We start from the raw sequence: 21,585 nt of genomic DNA on the forward strand, positions 1-21,585 counted from the left end.
GGAGTGCTGTGTGAGGCCACTTGGGAACACAAGTTATGAGCTTTCTGGCCTTTTAACCCCCAGAGGAGATCTCTGATCTGACAGAGCAGCTGGGAGAAGGAGGAAAGAATGTACACGAGCTGGAGAAGATCCGCAAGCAGCTGGAGGTGGAGAAGATGGAGCTACAGTCAGCCCTGGAGGAGGCTGAGGTGAGGGCCAGTGCTCCCTGCAGTGCTCCCTGTCTGAACTACTGTTTCCTAGGTTGGAAACAGTAACTTCACCTGGGAGTGACCCTGACCCCAGGACAAAGTCTATTAGCTCCTGTTCTCAGTACAAGGTCATCTAACCACTACCCACAACAACCACCAAAGCCAAAGTCACATTGGAAAATGTTACAATCTGATTTTAGACCAGAAAATGTGTTTTTAGCAGAGTTTTTGAAGTTGGACTCTGGCCATCAAAGTAACTGCTTGAGGCTGGGTGCTGGTGGCTCATGTCCATAATCCTAGTTACTCAGGAGACTAAGATCAGAGGGTTTAGATTCAAAGCCAGTCCAGGCAAGAAAGTCTATCATACTCTGATCTCCAATTAATTACCAAAAAGCCAGAGGTGAAGGTGGCTCAGGTGGCAGAGCATCAGCCTTAAGTGAGAAAACTAAAAGACAGAGCCCAGGTCCTGAATTCAAGCCCAATACTGGCACCAAAACAAACAAACCCTGCTCAGACAGTGGGCAATGACAAGGGCTCCACACTCAAATAAACTGAGCCTGAAACCTGTCTTGGGAACCTCTACCATGCCCTCAGGCAAACTCCTTAACCTAATATTTCAGTGTCTCCATCTCTAAGATGGAATTAATTTTCATGCCCTATAGTGTACATACCCTATAAGTATGGTTATTACAAAGATTAAATGAGGTAACATACTCTAGCACTTAGTATATATTAGCTATTGTTACTGTGCATTTTAAGAAGCTAGTCCCAAGTTTAGAGGCCTCTAACTTTTTTTAACTTTAAGATTTTTATGGCTAGGGATGTGGCTCTATGGTAGAATGCTCACCTAGCATTCATGAAGTTCGATACCTCATGTACCACATTCACAGAAAAAGCTGGAAGTGGTGCTGTGGCTCAAGTGGCAGAGCTCAGGGACAGTGCCCAGGCCCTGAGTTTGAGCCCTAGGACTGGCCAAAAAAAAAGTACTAGTATATATTAGTTGTACAAAGAGAGTTTCATTGTGACACCTCCATACATGCATACAATGGACCCTGTCAGCCTCAATCCCTCTAACATTCTCTTATCCCTCCTTCTTCTTTTTTTTTTTTTTTTTTTGGTCGGTCATGGGGCTTGAACTCTGGGCTTGGGCACTGTCCCTCAGCTCTTCAGCTCAAGGCGAGCGCTCTACCACTTGAGCTACAGCGCCACTTCCGGTTTTCTGGTGGTTTATTGGAGATAGGAGTCTCATGGTCTCTCCTGCCCGGGCTGGCTTTGAACCGCGATCCTCAGATCTCAGCCTCCTGAGTAGCTAGGATTACAGGCGTGAGCCACCAGCGCCCGGCTCCCTCCTTCTTCTTAAAACAGTTCCAACTGGATTGATTTTTCTATTTTCATATGTGCATATATATAACTTTGACCATACTCATCTTCATTCATCCTCTTTCCATTTACCTTCCTCTTTCATAAAACCTGTTTTATACCCTACCATTCATTTTTTTAGTGTATATTAGTTACATCAATTAATTCACCATGATATTTTGCACATTCATGTATTCTACTTTAATCAGAGTAGTCCTCTCTCTTGCTCTCTCTTTCTAAGTCCCTCAACCCTCCTGTCATTTAACAGCTTTCAGTGAGATTTCTTTCTGTGTGTATGCCAGTCCGGGGACTTAAACGCAAAGCCTGGGCTCTCTCTTTGAACTTTTTTACTCAAAGGTAGCACTCTACTTCTGAGCCACAGCTCCACCTTCAGTTTTTTGTTAGTTTATGGAGATAAGAGTTTCACAGACTTTCCTGTCTGGGCTGGCTTTGAACCACAATCTTCAGATGTCAGGCTCCTGAGTAGCTAAGATTTCAAGTATAATCTACCAGTTCCTGGCTTCAGTGAGTTCTTTTCATATTTATCCATAGACACAATGTATTTTGGTATTATTCACCTTCCATCATTCTCTTTCTCTTTCCCTCTCCCCCTTCCCCATCTTCCCAAATAGTCCCATTCTTACAATCAAGTTCTATAGATGTGTGTGTATATGTGTGTATAAGTGTAGTGTGTGTATCTCTTTAAAAGTCTAGTCCCCAGGCACTCATGGCTCATACCTATAATCCTAGCTAAGTTGGAATGCTGAGATCTGAGGATCACTGTTCAAGCCAGCCCTACAAGATCTGGAGCTATGGTTCAAAGTGGTAGAATGCTAGCCTTGAGTAAAAAAGCTCAGGACAGTGCCCAGGCCCTGAATTCAACCCCCAGTAACAACAACAACATCAAAGTCTAGCTCAAACAGATGAGAAATAACATAATATTTGGTTCTTTGAACTTATCTGGTCAACATGACAATTTCTTCTAACTCTTCTCAGTAAAAGATGAGGAACTTTGGAAACAGAGTTCTGAATTTGTGGTTTTAGAATTTTTCCTGTGATTTTCAAGTGGGTCAGAAAGTCTCTCGGTATTAGTACCAAAGGTCTGGTAGTTGAAAAGTACAGGCTGGGAATGTGGCTTAATGGTAGAGTGCTTGCTTTGCATGCATGAAGCCCTGGGTTCAATTTCTCAGTACCACATAAGCAGAAAAAGTTGCAAGTGGTATTGTGGCTTAAGTGGTAGAGTGCTAGCCTTGAACAAAAGAAGCTCAGGAACAGTGCCCAGGCCCTGAGTTGTTCAAGCCCTAGGACTGGCAAAAAAAAAGAAAAGAAAAGAAAACTCTTTTCTTCACAGAAACACACACACACACACACACACACACACACACACACACACAGGCCCTGAGTTGTTCAAGCCCTATGACTGGCAAAAAAAAAAAAAGAAAAGAAAAGACAACTCTTTTCTTCACAGAAACACACACACACACACACACACACACCATGAGTTGGGAAGACCAAAGAGTCCAGCCCTTCCTCCCAACAGCACCGCCCTTATCTCTTCTCAACTCCCTTCTCCAGGCCAGGCATCCTCTTGGCCTCCCCTTTCATCCTAAGGCCTGACTGTTGTCTCAAACCTGTTTTCCCAACCCTTCCCAGGCCTCCCTGGAGCATGAGGAAGGCAAGATCCTCCGTGCCCAGCTGGAGTTCAACCAGATCAAAGCAGAGATTGAGCGGAAGCTGGCAGAGAAGGATGAGGAGATGGAGCAGGCCAAGCGCAACCACCTTCGCGTGGTGGACTCTCTGCAGACCTCCCTGGATGCAGAGACTCGCAGCCGCAATGAGGCCCTGCGGGTGAAGAAGAAGATGGAGGGTGACCTCAATGAGATGGAGATCCAGCTCAGTCAGGCCAACAGAATAGCCTCAGAGGCCCAGAAGCACCTGAAGATTTCCCAAGCCAACCTGAAGGTAACACAAGCATGGACTCTCAAAGTGAGAGTGAGTAGAATGTCCAGAAACTCAGTGAACTTCAGAGAAAAAGGATCTTGGGCTAATAAACATAAAAAAGTGGGCTGGGTGCCGGTAGTTCATGCCTGTAATCCTAGCTACTCAGGAGGCTGAGATCTGAGGATCGCAGTTCAAAGCCAGGCAGGGCAGGAAAGTCCATGAGACTCTTATCTCCCTTAACCACCAGAAAACTGGAAGTGATGCTGTGGCTCAAGTGGTACAGAGCTCACCTTGAGCTGAAGAGCTGAGGGACAGTGTCCAGGCCCAGAATTCACGCCCCACAACCGACCAAAAAAAAAAAGAAAAGAAAAGAAAGTGGGAACTATTTGTTTTTCTAAACTTGAAGGCTTGAGGATCAGTATGTCCTGGACTAGCCTAACTTCCAAGACTAGACAACAGACTCCCCTCTTCCAGTAAACCAGAAGTTGACAGGATGGGATGGGGGAGGCCTCTGTGTGATGAGATCAAGGCTTTTCTGCATCATGCTTCCCCCATAGGACACTCAGTTGCAGCTGGATGACGCAGTCCGTGCCAATGACGACCTGAAGGAGAACATCGCCATTGTGGAACGGCGCAACAACCTGCTACAGGCGGAGCTGGAAGAGCTTCGGGCTGTGGTGGAGCAGACTGAAAGGTCTCGGAAGCTGGCAGAGCAGGAGCTGATTGAGACCAGCGAGCGGGTGCAGCTGCTGCACTCCCAGGTATATGGGGGGGAGGGGAGTGTCAGCAGCCACTGTGCAAAGTTTGCTGAGTGTGAGAGTCCAGGACATTTGTAGAAACCAGATGTTCTGAGTGAGCATGTGCCATCAGGATCGCACATTATTTCACCTGTTAGGTCAATTCTCATTTGTTAGTATCAGCTGCCAGAATCTGTATCTTGAGAAGGGAGTCTAGACTTCAAAGCTAAAAAATGCGATGATTGATTGATCATGCCTGCCAAAATCACCAAACAGAGAGTAGTAGAATGCAATCTCTATTCAGTATCCTTGATTTAGAAGACAGCCTCCAGCTTGCTGTGCAAAAATGAGAATATAAGAGTTCAGAGAAGCATGACTACATCTCCTTAGCAACTGAACTCTGGCTAGAACATCATGTTCCACAAGCTGCTCACCCTGTTAAGTTATACTCTGCAATGAGTGAGTGTGTGTCCATCAATTGCAGTGCCCTGTGGAATGTGGTTCTTTAAGTTAGTATCTACGCAAACAACTGTATCCACTGACCTTGTACCCTCTTCTTTAGTCTGGTACATTTTTCTCTAATTATAATCATTTCCAGAATATTAGTGTGTGTGTGTGTGTGTGTGTGTGTGTGTGTGCGTGCGTGTGCGTGTGTGCGCGTGCGTGTGCGTGTGTGCTGGTACTAGGGCCTGAATGCTATCCCTTAGCTTTTTCACTCAAAGGTGGCATTCTACCACTGGTGCTTCCAGATTTTTGGTGGTTAATTGTAAATAAGTGTCTCACAGACATCAACCTGTCCGGGTTGGCTTCGAACTGGGATCTTTAAATCTCATCCTCCTGAGTAGCTAGAATTACAAGCATAAGCCATTGATACCCAATCTAGAAAAAAGTTTGTCCATTTTCCATATTCCTATATATAAACACATTACTGGGGTTTGAACTCAGGACCTCAGGGAACTCATCTTTCTCCATCATAGCTGGCATTCTATCACTTGGGCCACACCTCCAACCCTGATTTTTGCTGGTTATTTTGGAGATGGAGTCTCAGAGACTTTTTCTGCTGACCGCAAATTTTTTTTTTTTTTTGGTCCAGTCGTGGGGCCTAAACTCTAGGCCTGGGCGCTGTCCCTCAGCTCTTCAGCTCAAGGCTAGCGCTCTACCACTTGAGCCACAGTGCCACTTCCGGCTTTTTTCTTTTTGCTTATGTGGTGCTGAGGAATGGAACCCAGGGTCTCAGGCATGCAAGGCAAGCGCTCTACCACTGAGCCACCTTCCCAGCCTGACCACAAATCTTGAGTCTCCAGACCTCAGCCTTCTTAAGAGCTGAGATTACAGGTGTGAGCACCAGTACCTACCTGGGCTTGTTTTGAAAATATGACTGCTTTTAATTCTTTCTAGATAAAGATGTGGAATAAGGTAACAAAGTATATTTGATAGTTTACTCTGCTTATATCCAGAACACCAGCCTTATCAATCAGAAGAAGAAGATGGATACAGACCTAACCCAGCTCCAGACTGAAGTGGAGGAGGCAGTGCAGGAGTGCAGGAACGCTGAGGAGAAGGCCAAGAAGGCCATCACAGACGTGAGTCCCCTCCTGCACTTGCCCTCTCTGGAGCTGGGCAGCCAGGGCCTGAGGACTTGACCAACCCACGAGCCCCCTCTCTCCTCTGCACAGGCGGCCATGATGGCAGAGGAGCTGAAGAAGGAGCAGGACACAAGCGCCCACCTGGAGCGCATGAAGAAGAACATGGAGCAGACCATTAAAGACTTGCAGCACCGGCTGGATGAGGCAGAGCAGATCGCCCTGAAGGGCGGCAAGAAGCAGCTACAGAAGCTGGAGGCCCGAGTGAGGGAGCTGGAGAATGAGCTGGAGTCGGAGCAGAAGCGCAATGCAGAGTCCATCAAGGGCATGAGGAAGAGTGAGCGGCGCATCAAGGAACTCACCTACCAGGTGCGGGCAGGTGGACCAGGAATGCCACCCAGGAATGCCACCCAGGAATGCCAGGCAGAACTCTTATCGTCTCTTCCTCACAGTGTTCTCTGGAGATTTTCTTTCACATTCTCTGGAGTCAGTTCATGAATTTATTATCTTTGTAGCAAATGAAGAATCTACTTCCCAAAAGCTTTTGTATTTTTGTATTTTTTATTTTTTTTGTGCTAGCCTTAGGCTGGAACGAAGGACCTGGGCACTGTCCCTGAGCATTTTAGCTCAAAGCTAGCCTCTGCCACTTGAGCCACAGCCACAACTCTACTTTCAACTCTTTTTTTGGGGGGGGGGGCGGGAGGGACGATGGTAGTTAATTAAAGATAGTAGTCTCAAGGACATTCTTTCCCTGGGCTGGCTTTGAACCACAATCCTAAAATCTCAGCCTCCTGAGTAGCCAGGATTATAGGTGTGAGCCACGGTACCTGGCCTCTCCCCTCCGTTTTTTTTTTTTTTTGATGGTTAACTGGAGATAAGTGTCTCATAGACTTTCCTATCCCAAAACTTCTTTTTTTTTTTTAATTGTGAAAATACTGTACAGAGGGGTTACAATTACACGGGCAAGATAATGAGTACATTTCTTATCAAGCATTGTTGCCTCCTCCTTTGTTTCCCCTTCCCATCCCTTCCAAAACTTCTTTTAGATAGCATTCCTTAGATTTTTCTTTTTTTCTTTTCTTTTTTTTTTAATTAACTCATAGTACTATCATAAAGGATCCAGAAGTCTAAAGAATCTTTCTTCTCCAGCCAGACAAGGAGGGCCATCATGTGGCAATTCAGGAACACAAGTCAGGTCAGGTTTTTCATAGAGCTAGACAACTCAGAGACAGCCATACAGAAAAGTATGTCAGAATGTTCTAAGACCTGCATATCATACCACTCAGTCATTTTGCCCTTAACCTCTGACTTCTCCTGTGCCTGAGGAGATATGGGGCATTAGTTCATTTGACAGGTAAATACTAGAGGCACTAGAAAGAGATCCAGAACTGTAGGTCTGTTGTGGGCACAAGTGAAAATGGCATCCTATGATGTGGAGATAGGAATCATCAAGAGACATTGAAGTCAGAGATGCTGGTACCTAAATTCTGGCCCAGGACAGTGTATTGGAATCTTAGGCTATGATAGATTAGAATAATTAGAATAATTTCTTCCTGCCTTCTTGCTTATTCCTCTTCTGATAACCTTTTTCTTTTCTTTTTTTTTTTTTTTTTGTCGGTTGTGGGGCTTGAACTCTGGGCTTGGGTGTTGTCCCTGCGCTCTTCAGCCCAAGGCTAGCGCTCTACCGCTTGAGCCACAGCGCCACTTCCAGTGTTCTAGTGGTTTATTGGAGATAGGAGTCTCACGAACTTTCCAGCCCAGGCTGGCTTTGAACCTCGATCCTCAGATCTCAGCCTCCTGAGTAGCTAGGATTACAGGCATGAGCCACCGGCGCCCAGCTTTGTCTTCTGATAACCTTTGAGACACTGGCCAAGAGAGCTACTGGTGCTGCATGTGGAACTCTATTCACAAGCCTAAGGCTAGACTAGACCAGTGTCTCTGACCACATTGTGGACTTCCATTTGGTTCTGAAGCTCCCCTTCCCACTTCCAGTCTTAGCACAGTGCCCCTTATTGCTTTCTGGGTCCCTAGCTGAAAAGCATACTTTGCCCCTTTGACTTTTTTTTGTTTTTCTGACCTACAAATACAGAGATGGAATCTACTCTTCTTTTATCTAGGCTGTTGGAGGGAGGGGCAGCTGGGGCCTGGAGAGGAGAGTGAGAGGTGAAGGGAAAGGTGCTTGTACTTGCCCTTCTCCTAAAACTGGCTCCTCCCACCCACCAACCCCCAGACTGAGGAAGATAAGAAGAACCTGCTGCGGCTCCAGGATCTGGTAGACAAGCTGCAGCTGAAGGTCAAAGCCTACAAGCGCCAGGCTGAGGAGGCGGTGAGTTCATGGTTTTCTCCCTGTCTTTGTGTGTGTGAGTGTGAGTATTGTAAACCAGTACTAGAGATTGAACCCAGGGCATAGGCAGTATTCCTTAGCTTTTTTTTTTTTTTTTAATGTTCAAGGCTGGTACTCTACTTCTTGAGCCACAGCATTTTGCTGGTTAATTGGAGATAAGAGCTCATGGATTTTTCCTACCTGGGCTAACTTCGAATCTCCATCCTCCTATTTCATCCCTGAGGATGTAGGTTTGAGCTACGGTGGTGGCCAGCCTTTTCCTCATCTTTCCTCAAGACATCTAAGATGCTAATGCAGGGCAGAGGCAGATGGTACTGAAGACTGAAAGATGATTGTGGCATTAGAATTGGGTTTGGAAGGGGACCTAACTAGGCATATGGCAGAAGGGAAGACATCAGGCTGAGCAGAAAAGTGTAGGCATGAGGCATGGGGGAGTAGCTCTGCAGGACACCCCACCCCCAGGTAAATAAACATCTGTCTGAGTCCATGGGAATAGGTATGGTGTAGCCAGATCTGATAGGAGCCATGTCTGGCAGTGAGTGATCTCCTCCTGGGCATGAAGGATTCTAAGTACTGGACACATTTGGGGAGGGTGCCAAGCTGAGTGCAGGAGACCCCTGGGAAGGCTACTGCAGGAACATGAGTGATGAGTGAGTAGCCTGGAGACACAGATAGACCCCCTGAAAGGCTGGGAGCCCCTCCCCCACAGCCCATCATCCTCTCGTCTCCTTGATCTCCTCACAGGAGGAGCAGGCCAACACCAACCTGTCCAAGTTCCGGAAGGTACAGCACGAGCTGGATGAGGCTGAGGAGCGGGCAGACATCGCTGAGTCCCAGGTCAACAAGCTGCGAGCCAAGAGTCGTGACATTGGTGCCAAGGTTTGTCCCTTAGACATATCCCTGACATGCATGGCCCTCAGAAGCGCACACTGCCCATGCTACATTTGGGCAGCCCTGTCAGCCCTACAACACTCATAACCTGAGACTCCATCCGTGCATGCTCCTGCTCAGAACAGGCCTCCATAGAGACTGGAGCCTCTGCAGAAAGCCTCAGCCCTGCCTTCTAAATGACAAGATCCCTGAGGCCTAACCTCTCACTTTCTAGGGGGTTCTCCCTTAGGAGACTGAAAGTCAGGGCTTCTTCTCATGCCATCTTCCCAGCTGCCCCTTACACCTCTTATTCCTTCCTCAGCAAAAAATGCACGATGAAGAGTGATACCACCCTAGAACCGATGTCGCCAACCTACAATAAACAAGACACCTAACTCTGACTGTGTTCTCTGTCTTTTCCACCAGCCAGCCATCCTAGAGCAGGAGGGTTGGTGGCCAGCCCCTGTATCAGAGCTATGGGAGCCAAAGCCCTCACATCTACAGCGATGTGTGGATCCTGCTTGAGGTAGCATGGCCCTGCTCAGTTACCCAGTCAAGGAAAAACAAAAGAAAAAGAGAAATTTCAAAAAATGGGAAAACAATAACGAGTGCCAGTGGTTCACACCTATAATCCAGGTGCTCAGGTGACTGAGATTGGAGGATCATAGTTTAGCGCTCTCCTGGGCAGAAAAGTCTATGAGACTCCAATTACCCACCAAGAGAGAAAAAAATATGGCTCAAGTGGTACAGTGCCAGCCTTGAAAGAGAAAGAGAGGGAGGAAGAGAAGGAGAGAGAGAGAGAGAGAGAGATTGAAGGTATGGCTGAAGTGATAGATCACCAGCCTTAAGAGAAAAAGCCAAGCAAGAATAAGAGGCTCTGAAGTCAAGTTCCAATACCAAGGTATGCGCGCACAGACACAGACAGACAGACAGACACACACACACACACACACACAAACAGGTAAAACAAAGGGGTCAAAAGGGAGAACAAGTTACAAATTTCAGGAGTGTAAGACCCACAAAATCATTTGGTACAAGACAGGATGGACACATATGCTTCTAATAGACTTCCAGCATCCATCTGCCCATATATTATACTATTAATATAATTATATTATAATATTAAAATACAGAGAGCAGTTTGTGGGGGTGCAGGGAAGGGATGCTGGGTAAGTCTTTTTCTACTCAGTCCCAGAACCACTCCCCCCACAACCCCAACCTCTGTAGGTCACTTCACCATGAAGACATCCCAAGACACTGAGGTCTGCTGAGACTGAGTCCAAACTGGTATGCAGTGTGTACCAAACCTGGGCAATGCACATCTCATTTTCATTCCCACACAGACATTGCATTTCTGCTCTTTCTAAACCCCTACTGAGGCTGCTCAGAGAATGGATCTGGTCCTGACCTTCTGCTCAGAGCAAATCCCTGCCCTCCTCTGGGCTTTTTGACAGTACTAGAGGCACTAGACATACTAGACTGTCATGGACCAGAGAGTATCTGCTTCAAACTCTCTCCAAGCTGAACTCTCCCATAGTTTCATCACGGAGCCCTTTGCCAACCTTGGAGGCTTCGATGACAGGTCTGCTTGTCACTTCTGAATCTCTGGTACCCCATACAAGGTCTGCACACTAGATATTCAGGAAATGTATGCTGAGGAATAGGCAAGTTGGGAAGGTGGGTCTGCTGGTGAAGTGATATGAAGATAATTCTAGGACACTGTATTTTTGTTTTTTGTTTTTTAAGCTTTAGCTGGCCTCAGCATAGTATCCAGAGCACCAATTGAGGTGTCAGGAGAGCTAGGTTCCAGCCCTAGCTCTGCTACAAATAAGATCACTTCTCCTAACTAAGCCCCAGATTTCTCTTATGAAGAATGAGGGCATGGGACCAGATAATGTCTAAGAGCTCTTCCAGTGCCAGCATTTTGGACATTTTTTCTTTTAATGAATTAGGCTGCCCCCATCCCTACCACTTACCACTCTCCTCTTCCCACACCACAAGGGGGCGCTCTGTACACACCCCAGGCAGGCACCTCAGTCCAAGCTTACCAACAAGTGTGTACCCAGATGTTGTCTGAGCCCTTCCTCCCATCAGGTAAGTTGTGTGCCCTCTCAGTCACACAACTCCAGGTGCCCAACCTCCAAGCACACCAGAGTGGCGTTGCACACAGCATTATGGGGATCTCTCCCTCCTCTGATGTCCGAGTTTTAGAAGTTTGATCTTGGGCTAGGTTTTACCTCCTCACTGCGCAAACCTGGTCCCAGACAAGGAGCCAGGACTTGCTCCAGACATATCCGTGAATACATCTTGGCATTCCTAACCTGCCTAAAATCTGAAGAAGAAGTCAACGACTCAACAGTAGATTATGAATCTTTTAATTTGGAAATGACTTGAGAGCACAGTAACATCCCTTCCCCTCCCCCCACCCTCTCTGGCCCCATCAGATATGTCCCCAGTGACTTCTTAGGCACATGTCTCTGTTGATCTGGGGTGAACAGTGGGCTGGGGAGCAAGTAAATCCAAAGGAGAGGTGTTTGAGCTCCATGGTCCCTGTGTCTGGCTGAGTCTCGGAGCCAGGTAAGCCTAGAGTCACTGCTGGTCCCCTGTGAAGATGGAGCCCAGGCAGGGAAGCCATGTCTGGCTATGTTACCTGGGACAGAGTTGGGGGCATCCTCTTTCTCAGGGCACAGACACTCACCCTGGGTAGCCTGGGGTGCCATCTCAGTCCGGTAGATCTTGAAAGCATCGTAGGCAAAGACAGAAACGAGGATGACACCAAAAACCTGTGGGAGGAGAAACAGAGAGTACACAGCAGAGGCTATTGGACTACTGAATTAAGGGAGAGGAAGGTGGGTAATAAGAAGAGGGGTATGGTCTAGACCCCAATCACTGGCTTTAGCATTGGGCACAGGAAGTGTGTTAACACTAGCCAGAGGTTCCAAGGGGTTAAAGAGCCCTGCAGGGCTGAACTCACAAAAGCAGCAATGGCAGCTCCCTCCCGGGAGGTCACAGCAGCAAAGGATACCACCAGGAAGATAATGATGGCACTGACACAGCGAAGAAAATCCTGGAGAGTAAGGAGTGACATCAGAAAGTAGAAGGGGTACCATTAGAGATTTTCCAGACTAATCAGCTCCCTAAGCCTCAGGATTCTGAATTTCTAAATATAATTTTGTTGTTATTATTAAGGTATTGCACAGAGGGCTTACTGTTTCATAAATCCGTTAAACTGAGTACATTTCTTTTTGGACAATGTCATCCCTTCCTTTGTTCTCTCTGTTTCTCTCTCCTGTTCCTACCCACAAGTTGCATAGTTCATTTTCCACATAGAATCTACAGAGAAGATTCTGAATTTTCACATAAGGTTGTCCTGGGATGCAAAGAAGCACATTGGAGAGAGTGGGCCCACAATGCTAACCAGGGAATGGAAGCAGGCGAATGCCGAACAACCAGGCGCAGTGGCTGAGGGTGGTGGTAGGGGACCAGCCAGGAGCACCAGCTGGGGCAGAGCAGAGACTGGGCTTTTGGTAAATGGGAGAACAGATCTAAGGAATATATGTCCTCCACTTTAGCTGGGGCCCTTCAGTGTGTCACCAGTGTGGGTCCAAGAAAAGAGGGTTTGTTGCTTATTTGGGGGGTTAGGTTTTTTTTGTGTGTGTGTGTGTGTGTGTGTGTGTGTGTGTGTGTGTATGCTCTTGCTTGGCTTTTTTGCTCAAGACTGGTACTCTATCACTTGAGCCACTTCTATTTCTGACTATTAGCTGATTGTGCAGACTTTTCTGCTAGGACTGGCTTCAAAGTACAATCCTTTGATCTTAGCATCCTAAGTAGCTAGGATTATAGGTGTGAGCCATCAGCACCCAGATCAAAAGCACTGTTTAGAGCACAGGGTACAGCATAGAGCAAAGCTCAGATGGGCACAGCCACCAGAGGGGGAAGGGAAGGACCAGGACAGGGCAGTGGCAGGATTCCTTACCAAACAAGGCCAGTTAAGCCGATCGAAGCGTTGATAGTACTGGGTGGCGTATAGGAAGAGGAAGGCGAGCGTGATGAAGAACTCCAACAGTGCCGCAGCCATGTAGGCAGAGATGGAGGCCGTGAAGCAGATGAAGATGATGAAGGTCAGAGCCTGAAGGACCAACCACGGGGGAATTGCCAAGGAGGGGACCATGCACAGGATTCCCCTACTCTGGATTGACCCAAGTGGCACCTACTACTGGTCTTTGGTGAGGAGGAAGAAGAATTCAGGCATGTCTCCCATTTCCAGTGTCAATGGCCACCATTCCAAACCTTTTGTCAATCAGGGGTCATCTCCAACCTCCTGCTTCCATCAGCCCAGAGATCATAGTAGCACCAATATTTTGACCACAGCCACCAGGAAATGGTGTCCCCAGATGCACCAAATACAAGGTACACACTGACCCCTGAAGTTGAGCCTACAGCTCCTATGCCTCAGGAGGCATCACTGGTCCCATTAATGCTTTCTTCACTCCAGAGTGCCTAAAACTCCACTTACAGGAACCATAGCTTTTGATTCCACCTTAAGAAAGGCTTAGGGCTGGGAAGGTGGCTCAGTGGTAGAGCACTTGCCTTGCATGCCTGAGGCCCTGGGTTCGATTCTTAGCACCACATAAGCAAAAAGAAAAAAGCCAGAAGTGGTGCTGTGGCTCAAGTGGTAGAACGCTAGCCTTAAGCTGAAGAGCTGAGGGATAGTGCCTAGGCCCAGAGTTCAGGCCCACGACTGGACTCAAAAAAAAAAGAAAGAAAGGAAAGAGAGAGAGAGAGAGAGAGAGAGAGAAAGGAAGGAAGGAAGGAAGGAAGGAAGAGAAAGAAAGAAAGAAAGAAAGAAAGAAAGAAAGAAAGAAAGAAAGAAAGAAAGAAAGAAAGAAAGAAAGAAAGAAAGAAAGAAAGAAAAGAAGGCTTAGAAAAAGCCACTTCCTGGCCATATGGGATAGCAGATATGCAGAGGCCTTAGGCTGGCACTGTGCTCTTACTAAGTAACCAGGAGCTAGTTCGTTTCCTGAGTAGATATCCATGGGCAGCAGTCACCATTAGTGTAGCTACAGGAAGTCTGCCTTTTTGATAGTTTATGTTAAAGGCTGGGGAAAGTCAGACCACATTCCCCCATCCATTCCTTCCCTGTGTCTTATATCCCCTCAATATCTCAGAAAGTTGTTCTTCCATCTAACTTCACTCTGTCCTGCTGCAACTTAAACTTGCTGTACGTGCCTCTGGATGGAGAGGCAGCAAGAAGGCCCAGTAGAGCTGGGTACTGGTGACTCACACCTGTAATCCTAGCTATTCAAGAGGCTGAGCTCTGAGGATTGTGGTTCAAAGAGCCTGGGCAGAAAAGTCCACAAAACTCTCCAATTAATTATCAAAAAACCTGGAAGTGGAGTTGTGGCTCAAGTGGTAGAGAATCAGCCTTGGGCAAAATTGCTTAGAGACAGCACCCAGGCCCTGAGTTCAAGCCCCAGTACTAATACCAAGAAGAAGAAGGAGATTGAGAAGGAGGAGGAGAAGTAGGAGATAAAGAAGATGCAGCAGGGATCAGGAGAAGGATTCAGAAAGCCCAGGAAGGGGATTGTTACTGGTGAGCCTGAGCAGGGATCAGCACAGGGCTGCACCACGGAGCCAGGGATAGGAGAAATGGAGGCGCGACATGAGGTTGGGGAAGTAGCTGTTACCAGCTCAGTCTCCAGCAGTATGCCTTTGAGGGAAGACAGGAAAGTCTTGTCCACAGCGAAGCCCTGGAGCTCTGCAGCTGCCCCCTCCTCAGGAGGCCGGTCCCAGCGATTCCAAGCGCTGAACATCTCCGTCAGGCTCACGGGGCACAGTCCTAGGAAACCAAAAGCTGGCAGGAGGGGGAAAATAGATAGACAGGAGCAAGAGGGCACTTAAAGAAATCTTAAAGTCAAGCAGGGCCCTGCCTGTGGGGCTCCAAGAGAAGGTGACAGTCAAGGGAGGCCTACCCAGATGTGTTTCACCCAGCTGCCCAGAGTGCCTCTTCTGTGGCCTGCACCAGCCCCCAGGACATGGGAGGGGTAGGGGAGGCGTGGTTAAGCCCTCTCTTACTCCAGCCCACCCCAGCCTGGAAAAGGGAGAAGGAAGGAGGTCAGAAGGAAGCCAGAGGAGCTAGGAAGTAAGCAGAAAGACAAGCACAGAGCTAGAAACCCCTGTGACCTAAGTCTGAAGAAGTTTGTGCCCCCTCCCATAACCTTAATCTGGCTGATTCTTTCTTTTTTTTTTTTCTTTTTAGGATGGGTGGGAGCTGAGCACAGGCAGCACCCCCAGAACCAAGCTGCAGCAGCCAGGACCAGAGGACAAAGGCAGATTGTTGAGGAGACAAGGGGGCGCTGTGTGCCCACTGCAAGTACCTCAATGGGCCTCTGTCTTTCTCCAGCATGTAGCTTGGCCTGCCCCCACCCTGGTGTTCAGTGATGGCCAAAGAGCTAGAGAGGAGAGAGAGCGGGAGAGCACCTGGGAAACTGGAGGACAAGAAGAGCAGGCAGGAAGCAGTAGGTGAGGGCTGGTGTTAAGGAGAACTACAGGGTGTTTCAGGTGCCACGGATGCCAAAGACAGAGGACACCATTTTTAAATCTAGATATTTATTTGGTAAAATTCTCCATTTCAATAACAGTTTCCTCCTCAAAATGATCCATGTAAAAGGATAAGTCATTACAGCCGGGTACGTGCAAAGCATATGCTTTCATAGTATTTGATGAATGAATAAATGAATGAATGGAGGGCCAAAGGGGAAAAATAAAATCAACAAAGTGCCTGTGCTGGGTCAGGGCAGCTGGAGATAGGAGAAGAGGGAAAGCCCAAAGTGTGGCTTCCAGAGGTGGGTAATGCTTTGTAACTCTTCCCTGAGAAGAAATGTCAGGACACCAGCTTCTAGCAGCCTTAAGTTGAAGCTGCTACCTTCCAAAAGTGCTTCCAAAAAAGTGCAAAAGTGTAGGCTTCTCCCCAAGCCCCCCCCCATCCTCCCCCCCCCCCATCCTGTCCCAGGATCCTGCTGTTCCAGGTAATTCTCTGGAAAAACCAAGACTTTGGATACCTTGGCCCACTGTGGCAAAGGAATTGGACACCTGGCTCCAGTTTTCCCATCTAGGCATAAGCCTCTGGTGGCTGGCAGAGGACTAGGCCATCACCCGGGGCCGCACGCACACACAAGCAAAGGAGACTTGGTAAAGCCTGCGCTCCAGGCAGTAGCGGTGCCGGGCTTGCTGCTCCCCATGGCATGGCCGCCGGTAGAAGACAGTCTGGTTGTGATAGAGAGGCTCTGAGTTGCCCAGTGGGTCCATGTGGGAGCCAGTCTGTAGGCTGACACAGTGTGGACACAGGCAGCGAGCATGATACAGGTCCTGAGGAAGTCGGTTCAAGTCTCTGTCCAACCTGCAAAGATGGTACTGGTCAGGATCTGGTGAGTCAGGCCAGAAGCAGGGAGGGCTGGGTGGAGTGGGGAGACTAGAGGAAGGAACTGGTGCTGCTGACAATTTGGCCATTGGTTTGTTTGTTTAGACAGGGTCTCATCTTGTAGCACAGTCTGGCCTCAAACCTATAACTCTACTGTTTCAGCCTCCAGTATAGGGCAGACATATACCATTATACCTGCATGGTACCTGGCTTCTTCTAATTTTCCTCTTCTTCCTCTTCCTCTCCTTCTCCTTCCTTCCTCTTCTTCTCCTTCTTTCCTTTCTTCTCCTTCTCCTTCTTCTTCTTCTTCTCCTTCTCCTTCTCCTCCTTCTCCTCCCTTCCTTCCCTCCTCCTCCTTCTCCTCCTCCTCCTCCTCCTCTTACTCTTCCTCCTCCTCCTCCTCCTCCTCCATGCATGTGTGTGTGCACACACACACAGGCACCTACACGTGCAGGCATGCCAGTACTGGGGCTTGAACTCGGGGCCTGTTGTTCTTATTTGGCTTTTTTCATTCAAGACTGGTGCTCTACTACTTGATTCATAGCTCCATTTCTGGGTGGTTTTTTCCTGCCCCAAGCTGGGCTTTGAACTGAAATCCCCAGATCTCAGGCTCCTGAGAAGTGAAGATTACAGGTATGAGCCACCAGTGTCCAGAAGTAAGTACCTCAGATCTGATACCTATTGTATAACTTCTATCAAAGCACCCCCTTCTTTATTTTCCTCAATTGTAAGTGTGCAGAAGGGATGAAAGAGCTGCTTTCCAACTGGTCCAGAGTCCATAAGAAAATGGGAGTGGGTGAGTAGCCTCCTGCTTCAGCCTCCAGCAGACAAGCTCTGCTTCCTTCTGATAAATACAAGAGGCTCCAGCATAAGGCTCCTTATGCAATATTATCCTTATTACTACATTTTATAATTTTCAAGCTCTGATACTGGGACTTCAACTCAGGGCCACACACTCTTCTTTGGCTTTTCCTCCACTTTCAGCTTTTTGCTGATAAATTGGAGATGAGGTTCTTGAATTTGTCAGCCCAGGCTGGCTTTGAACTGAAATCCCCAGATCTCAGCTAGGAATGCAAGCATGAGCCACTGGCACCCAGCTTCATTTAGAATTTTTTTCATTACTATTATTGCAAAACTATACATTGTTCTGACAGCCAAGTATATAGAAGGATATATGATAAAGACTAGCACTCTCCAATTCTACTCCCCAGGGGGAGCTGTATCCAAGCACACATTATTATCACACTTAGGGATTCATGGGAAGACATAGACCTACTCTGAAAGGATTTCATGGTGGAGAAAGAGGCTTAAAAGCCATGGAAAAGTAGATACCCCGTACTCTAAGCAGAAAACCCCCAGCTTGTAAGACTACTCCATACAGACAAACCTTGGCAAACTGGGGTTCAGCTAATGAAAGAAATACCTTGCAAGTAAAGGTTTTGATGTCAAATGAGACTCCAATGGGGCAGAAGCTGCCTTTTTCTAAACTTGTTTGATATTGTTGTTTTTTTCTGAGATGAATATTTGCACCTCATTTCATCGATAAGTATTACACAGAACACCCTCTAGGGAACCCTGAGACAGATCAAGGGCTCACAGCCTCCTAACAAGGAATCTAGGGCCCAGCTGAATCAGTTTCATCTGGCACCCAGCTTTCCCAAAGAGGTTCTCACACAGTCAGATTTGCCTCAGGACCAAAGTATTTTCCACCTAAAACCTAATCTCAGTCAAAGGGGTCCCCTCCCTAAAACACTAAACTCTATCCATCCCCAAAGCCAAAGCTAAATAGAACTAGACTCATGGGAAATAGGAACAGACTCCCAATGAGGACATAATACAGAAGAAAATATGTTTGTGATCCCTAATGTCATTATTTTTCCTCGTTAGCTTTTTGTCTGTATTTCAGGGATTCCTTGTATTTTTCACATCATGGCATGAAGATAGAATTATAGTATTTATGTGGTATACTGTACAGGAGAATAAGATAACCATGATTATGATCAAAGATAACCAGCCCAAGGATCCTACCACCCCTGCCCTGAAAAGTTTGGTGGCTAATTTTTGTAGCATGCTTTTCATCTCTTCCTAGCTCTGGACAGTAGCATTTGGTACTAGAATATTTTTATGCTTTTATCATGCTAATATTGCCTGTTATTTAGACAAAAAAACCGTGAACCACCATGGAGAAGGAAGGAAGGAGGAAAAAGAGAGGAGGGAGGGAGAGAAAGGTCTGAACTGAATTTTACGAACTTATTATTTCAATTGATCTGCACATTAGCCCCATAGGCTTTAGTCTCATTTTATAGGAGAAGAAGAAGAAGAAAAGAAGAAGAAGAAGAAGAAGAAGAAGAAGAAGAAGAAGAAGAGGAGGAGGAGGAGGAGGAGGAGGAGGAGGAGGAGGAGGAGGAGGAGGAGGAGGAGGAGGAGGAGGAGGAGGAGGAGGAGGAGGAGGAGGAGGAGGAGGAGGAGGAGGAGGAGGAAGAGGAGGAGGAGGAGGAGGAGGAGGAGAAGCTGCCTTGAAAACTTGCCAGTTATTGGCTCAAAGTTACCCAATGAGAATCAGAGTCGATGCTCCAATCTAGATCTGTGTAACTTTTAGACCTTGCCAGACTTTCTGTTATTAAAAGAGAAAGGGAGGGAGTAGGGCACAGAAAAAGAGAAGAGAAAGGTAGGCTGGAATTAAGGAGAGCTCCTCATGTGTGTCCTGACAGCACATCTGGGTGACATTTTGCAGGCATTCAGTAAAGGGACAGCAGACTCACTCGTATCTCCAGGGGGAGATGGCCCTGCTGTTGAGGGGTCCGTCTTCGCTGGCCCTGCAGAATGCTGGGTTGTGGGGGAGGCTGGCTGGTGCTGGGGGAGTCACAGGCACAGTGGTCCACTTCAGCCAGTCCTCAGGGAATTCCTGTCCTTTGCTGGGGCAACATCTGGGCAAGTGGCTGCAGTCCCTCTGGACCCGAAAACTGAGGGTTCCCGTGATCATTGCCAAGAATACAACCACCTGTAGGCAGAGACCAGTAAGAGAACTGTTCTCACCAAATCTGGACCCCTTCCATCCAGCCTCCCCTCACCCCCAGTGGCTCCCTGAGATCCTGGAGCTGCGAGACCGGCCCCCCTCCACCCTCGTGGCAGCATCCTCTGCCAACCATCAGCGGGCTCACCTGGTTCATGCTGGCTGCTGCTCACTCAGCCACAGGTGCTGTCTCACTGACACACAGGCCTTCTGGAAGCAGGCTGAGTGTGGAAGGCAAGGAGCCTTGGTTTTATGTTCAGCAAACCTGTTTTGCTTATTCAAATTTATTTCCACTATCTTTTGGAGGGAGTGTCTTGAGATTAAAAAAGAAAAGAAAAACAAAGCAAAAAAAAAAACAAAAAACAAAACAAAACCTGAAAGCATTTCCAAAAGCTCCTCTCATGGAAGTTGTGATGAGCATGATTATTAGCTTTGATCTTTGCAGTTTTCCAGGGCGTGGGGATGTAAAAGCAATAGCATTCTACTATTGTGGGTCTTTGTAGACTGGCCTTATAGGGATTTCCCTGTTTGGTTTGCTACCTCCCACCTAGGGTCTAACCTCCACTCTTCCCTTCTTCCCAGATGTACCTGATGACACACGCTAGTGAATACTTTCCTTCCACTCCACTTCCTTTGACCCTGATTCCCCTTTGTTCTCTGCTCCCAATTCCTACAAACCCATCATCTAGAATGTCACCTTCATTGTCCATTACACATTCTATGACTTGCCCTCATTCTGTCCAGTTGTTACCCCACACTTTCCCTGGCCTCTTTCCTTGGGATTAAGTTATAGGCTTCACCCTGCAGATTAATCAGGAAGGCTCTGATGCAGCAGTCTCTTGGTTGGATGGGCAAGGCCTGCTGGAAGAAGTTGTAGGTGATTGTTCCCATTGCATCGATGAGATAGTGGAGCAAGGAGGAGGATTCGCACAGTGACAACTTTACCAACAGGAGATCTGACTTGTTGGGGCATAGGGGCAAGATAAATAGATTGATAGCAAGATGGATAGCTGCCCCTCTCAGGCCATGGGTGGTAGTGGGAGTGAAGGGATACATTCAACTTCAGTATCTCTTGGTAACATGGGGCTCTACTAGCCAGGAGGGAATATTCATGTTCCAGAAAGACAGAGATTGACTAGGGTCCCCCCTTACTGGAGAGGAGTTGTACACATTTACTTTCCTCCAGGCCTGGTTCTTCCAGCCCATGGAGCACCCCACCCCAACACACTCATACACAGACATTGTCTCTAGAATAATTCATACTGATTTGCATGTGCTTTCCCTCAGAAAATACTCCTGTAGTAACCAAGGACTCGGGAAATAAACAAAGGGAACTAGGAATAACTTAAAACACCTAGAGTGAGGGGGAATCTTTCTAATGTTACAGTGAAGGCAAGGCAGCCCCAAAAGAGAGAGAGGGTAGTAGAGAGTATTCTACAAAACTGGGAGAAGTTTCTCTGGTGAGTTCTGAGATGGAAGGGAGGGCTGGAGGTGACATAGTAGAAACCAGTGGTGACTTGAAATGCACAAATACTTAGAAAGAACTATGAAGACAGGAATATCATCACCCACTCTCAACCCACCCTTGCCCCTATGCTCCCAGACATGTGTTTTCCCCTTCATACAATGCTGCTTTTGCTCCATATATGCCCATGTGCCAGGCATGATGCTAAGCCCTGCACATGTGTCATTTTTTTTATCCTGACTGGAAGACCGTGGACATGGAAACTATTATCCTCCAATTACAGATGAGGAAACTGAGTGTGACCTAATGAGATTTAGGAACCTACTTGAGGTCACATAATTAGAAAGGGTTTGAGCCACTTTTCCATTCCAGCCCTGAACAAATCTAAATCTAAGTTTCTGGCAGGAAGCTATGGCCATCTTTAGTGGGCTGTGAAGAAAGGGGAGCCCCCACTCCTTGGGAATGCTTTCCTGCTCACCTGGGCTTGGGTTGTATCTACCCAAAGCCACAGGGCATTCCTGCCCTCTTAGGCATTTTGCCTGCTGTCTGGAATCCACAGTTCCTGCTTCCTGTTTCCTAGCCTTTGGTCTGGCACATGGTCTCAGGGTGGCTTCTGCTGTTCCTAAGCAACCCTCAACCCCAGAACAGGCTCTTAGAGCAGTACT

At 47.4% G+C, this 21,585-nt stretch overlaps 3 protein-coding genes across 4 annotated transcripts in view; 1 reads left to right on the plus strand and 2 right to left on the minus strand.

Annotated features, from left to right (window-relative positions):
- The window catches only part of LOC122113382 (myosin-6), a 28,772-nt gene extending 19,404 nt beyond the window's left edge, over nt 1-9,368 (plus strand). Inside the window, exons 30-37 of the mRNA XM_042686345.1 lie at nt 64-188; nt 3,201-3,509; nt 4,046-4,249; nt 5,683-5,808; nt 5,902-6,177; nt 8,039-8,134; nt 8,897-9,031; nt 9,345-9,368. Of these exons, the coding sequence (XP_042542279.1) occupies nt 64-188; nt 3,201-3,509; nt 4,046-4,249; nt 5,683-5,808; nt 5,902-6,177; nt 8,039-8,134; nt 8,897-9,031; nt 9,345-9,368 (1,295 nt within the window). The remainder of the gene's footprint in view (nt 1-63; nt 189-3,200; nt 3,510-4,045; nt 4,250-5,682; nt 5,809-5,901; nt 6,178-8,038; nt 8,135-8,896; nt 9,032-9,344) is intronic.
- Nucleotides 9,369-11,506: 2,138 nt separating this feature from the next.
- Cmtm5 (CKLF like MARVEL transmembrane domain containing 5) lies at nt 11,507-15,030 on the minus strand. 2 transcript variants are annotated; one of them, XM_042686468.1, is made up of 6 exons: nt 14,995-15,030; nt 14,710-14,861; nt 12,999-13,151; nt 11,997-12,089; nt 11,721-11,805; nt 11,507-11,625 (listed from the first exon to the last, which is right to left on the minus strand). In XM_042686468.1, exons 2-6 carry the CDS (start codon nt 14,833-14,835, stop codon nt 11,612-11,614), a joined length of 471 nt encoding a protein of 156 aa, XP_042542402.1. In that variant the 5' UTR covers nt 14,836-14,861; nt 14,995-15,030; the 3' UTR covers nt 11,507-11,611. The 2 variants fall into 2 exon arrangements, with proteins under 2 accessions (XP_042542402.1, XP_042542403.1); XM_042686469.1 differs by lacking the exon at nt 12,999-13,151.
- Nucleotides 15,031-16,165: 1,135 nt separating this feature from the next.
- Nucleotides 16,166-20,346, minus strand: Il25 (interleukin 25). Its single transcript, XM_042686407.1, has 3 exons — nt 20,207-20,346; nt 19,205-19,483; nt 16,166-16,421 (listed from the first exon to the last, which is right to left on the minus strand). Exons 1-3 carry the CDS (start codon nt 20,344-20,346, stop codon nt 16,166-16,168), a joined length of 675 nt encoding a protein of 224 aa, XP_042542341.1.
- Nucleotides 20,347-21,585: the final 1,239 nt, after the last annotated feature.

The sequence above is a fragment of the Dipodomys spectabilis genome, unplaced genomic scaffold (genome assembly GCF_019054845.1).
Source record: "Dipodomys spectabilis isolate Male_0828 unplaced genomic scaffold, ASM1905484v1 ptg000097l, whole genome shotgun sequence".
NCBI lineage: Eukaryota > Metazoa > Chordata > Mammalia > Rodentia > Heteromyidae > Dipodomys > Dipodomys spectabilis.

Bases quoted from the DNA above. Each gene is read 5' to 3' on its own strand.
- Cmtm5 (XM_042686468.1), bottom strand. From the start codon at position 14,835: ATGTTCAGCGCTTGGAATCGCTGGGACCGGCCTCCTGAGGAGGGGGCA. The intron at 12,090-12,998 runs GTAAGGAATCCT...CTTACTCTCCAG, and splicing joins GGCTTAACTGGCCTTGTTTG to GATTTTCTTCGCTGTGTCAG. The intron at 11,806-11,996 runs GTGAGTTCAGCC...CTCCTCCCACAG, and splicing joins GAGCTGCCATTGCTGCTTTT to GTTTTTGGTGTCATCCTCGT.
- Il25 (XM_042686407.1), bottom strand. From the start codon at position 20,346: ATGGGAACAATCACCTACAACTTCTTCCAGCAGGCCTTGCCCATCCAA. The intron at 19,484-20,206 runs GTAACAACTGGA...GAAGGGGTCCAG, and splicing joins GAGGCCAGGGAAAGTGTGGG to ATTTGGTGAGAACAGTTCTC. The intron at 16,422-19,204 runs GTGAGTCTGCTG...CCATCTTTGCAG, and splicing joins ATCTCCCCCTGGAGATACGA to GTTGGACAGAGACTTGAACC.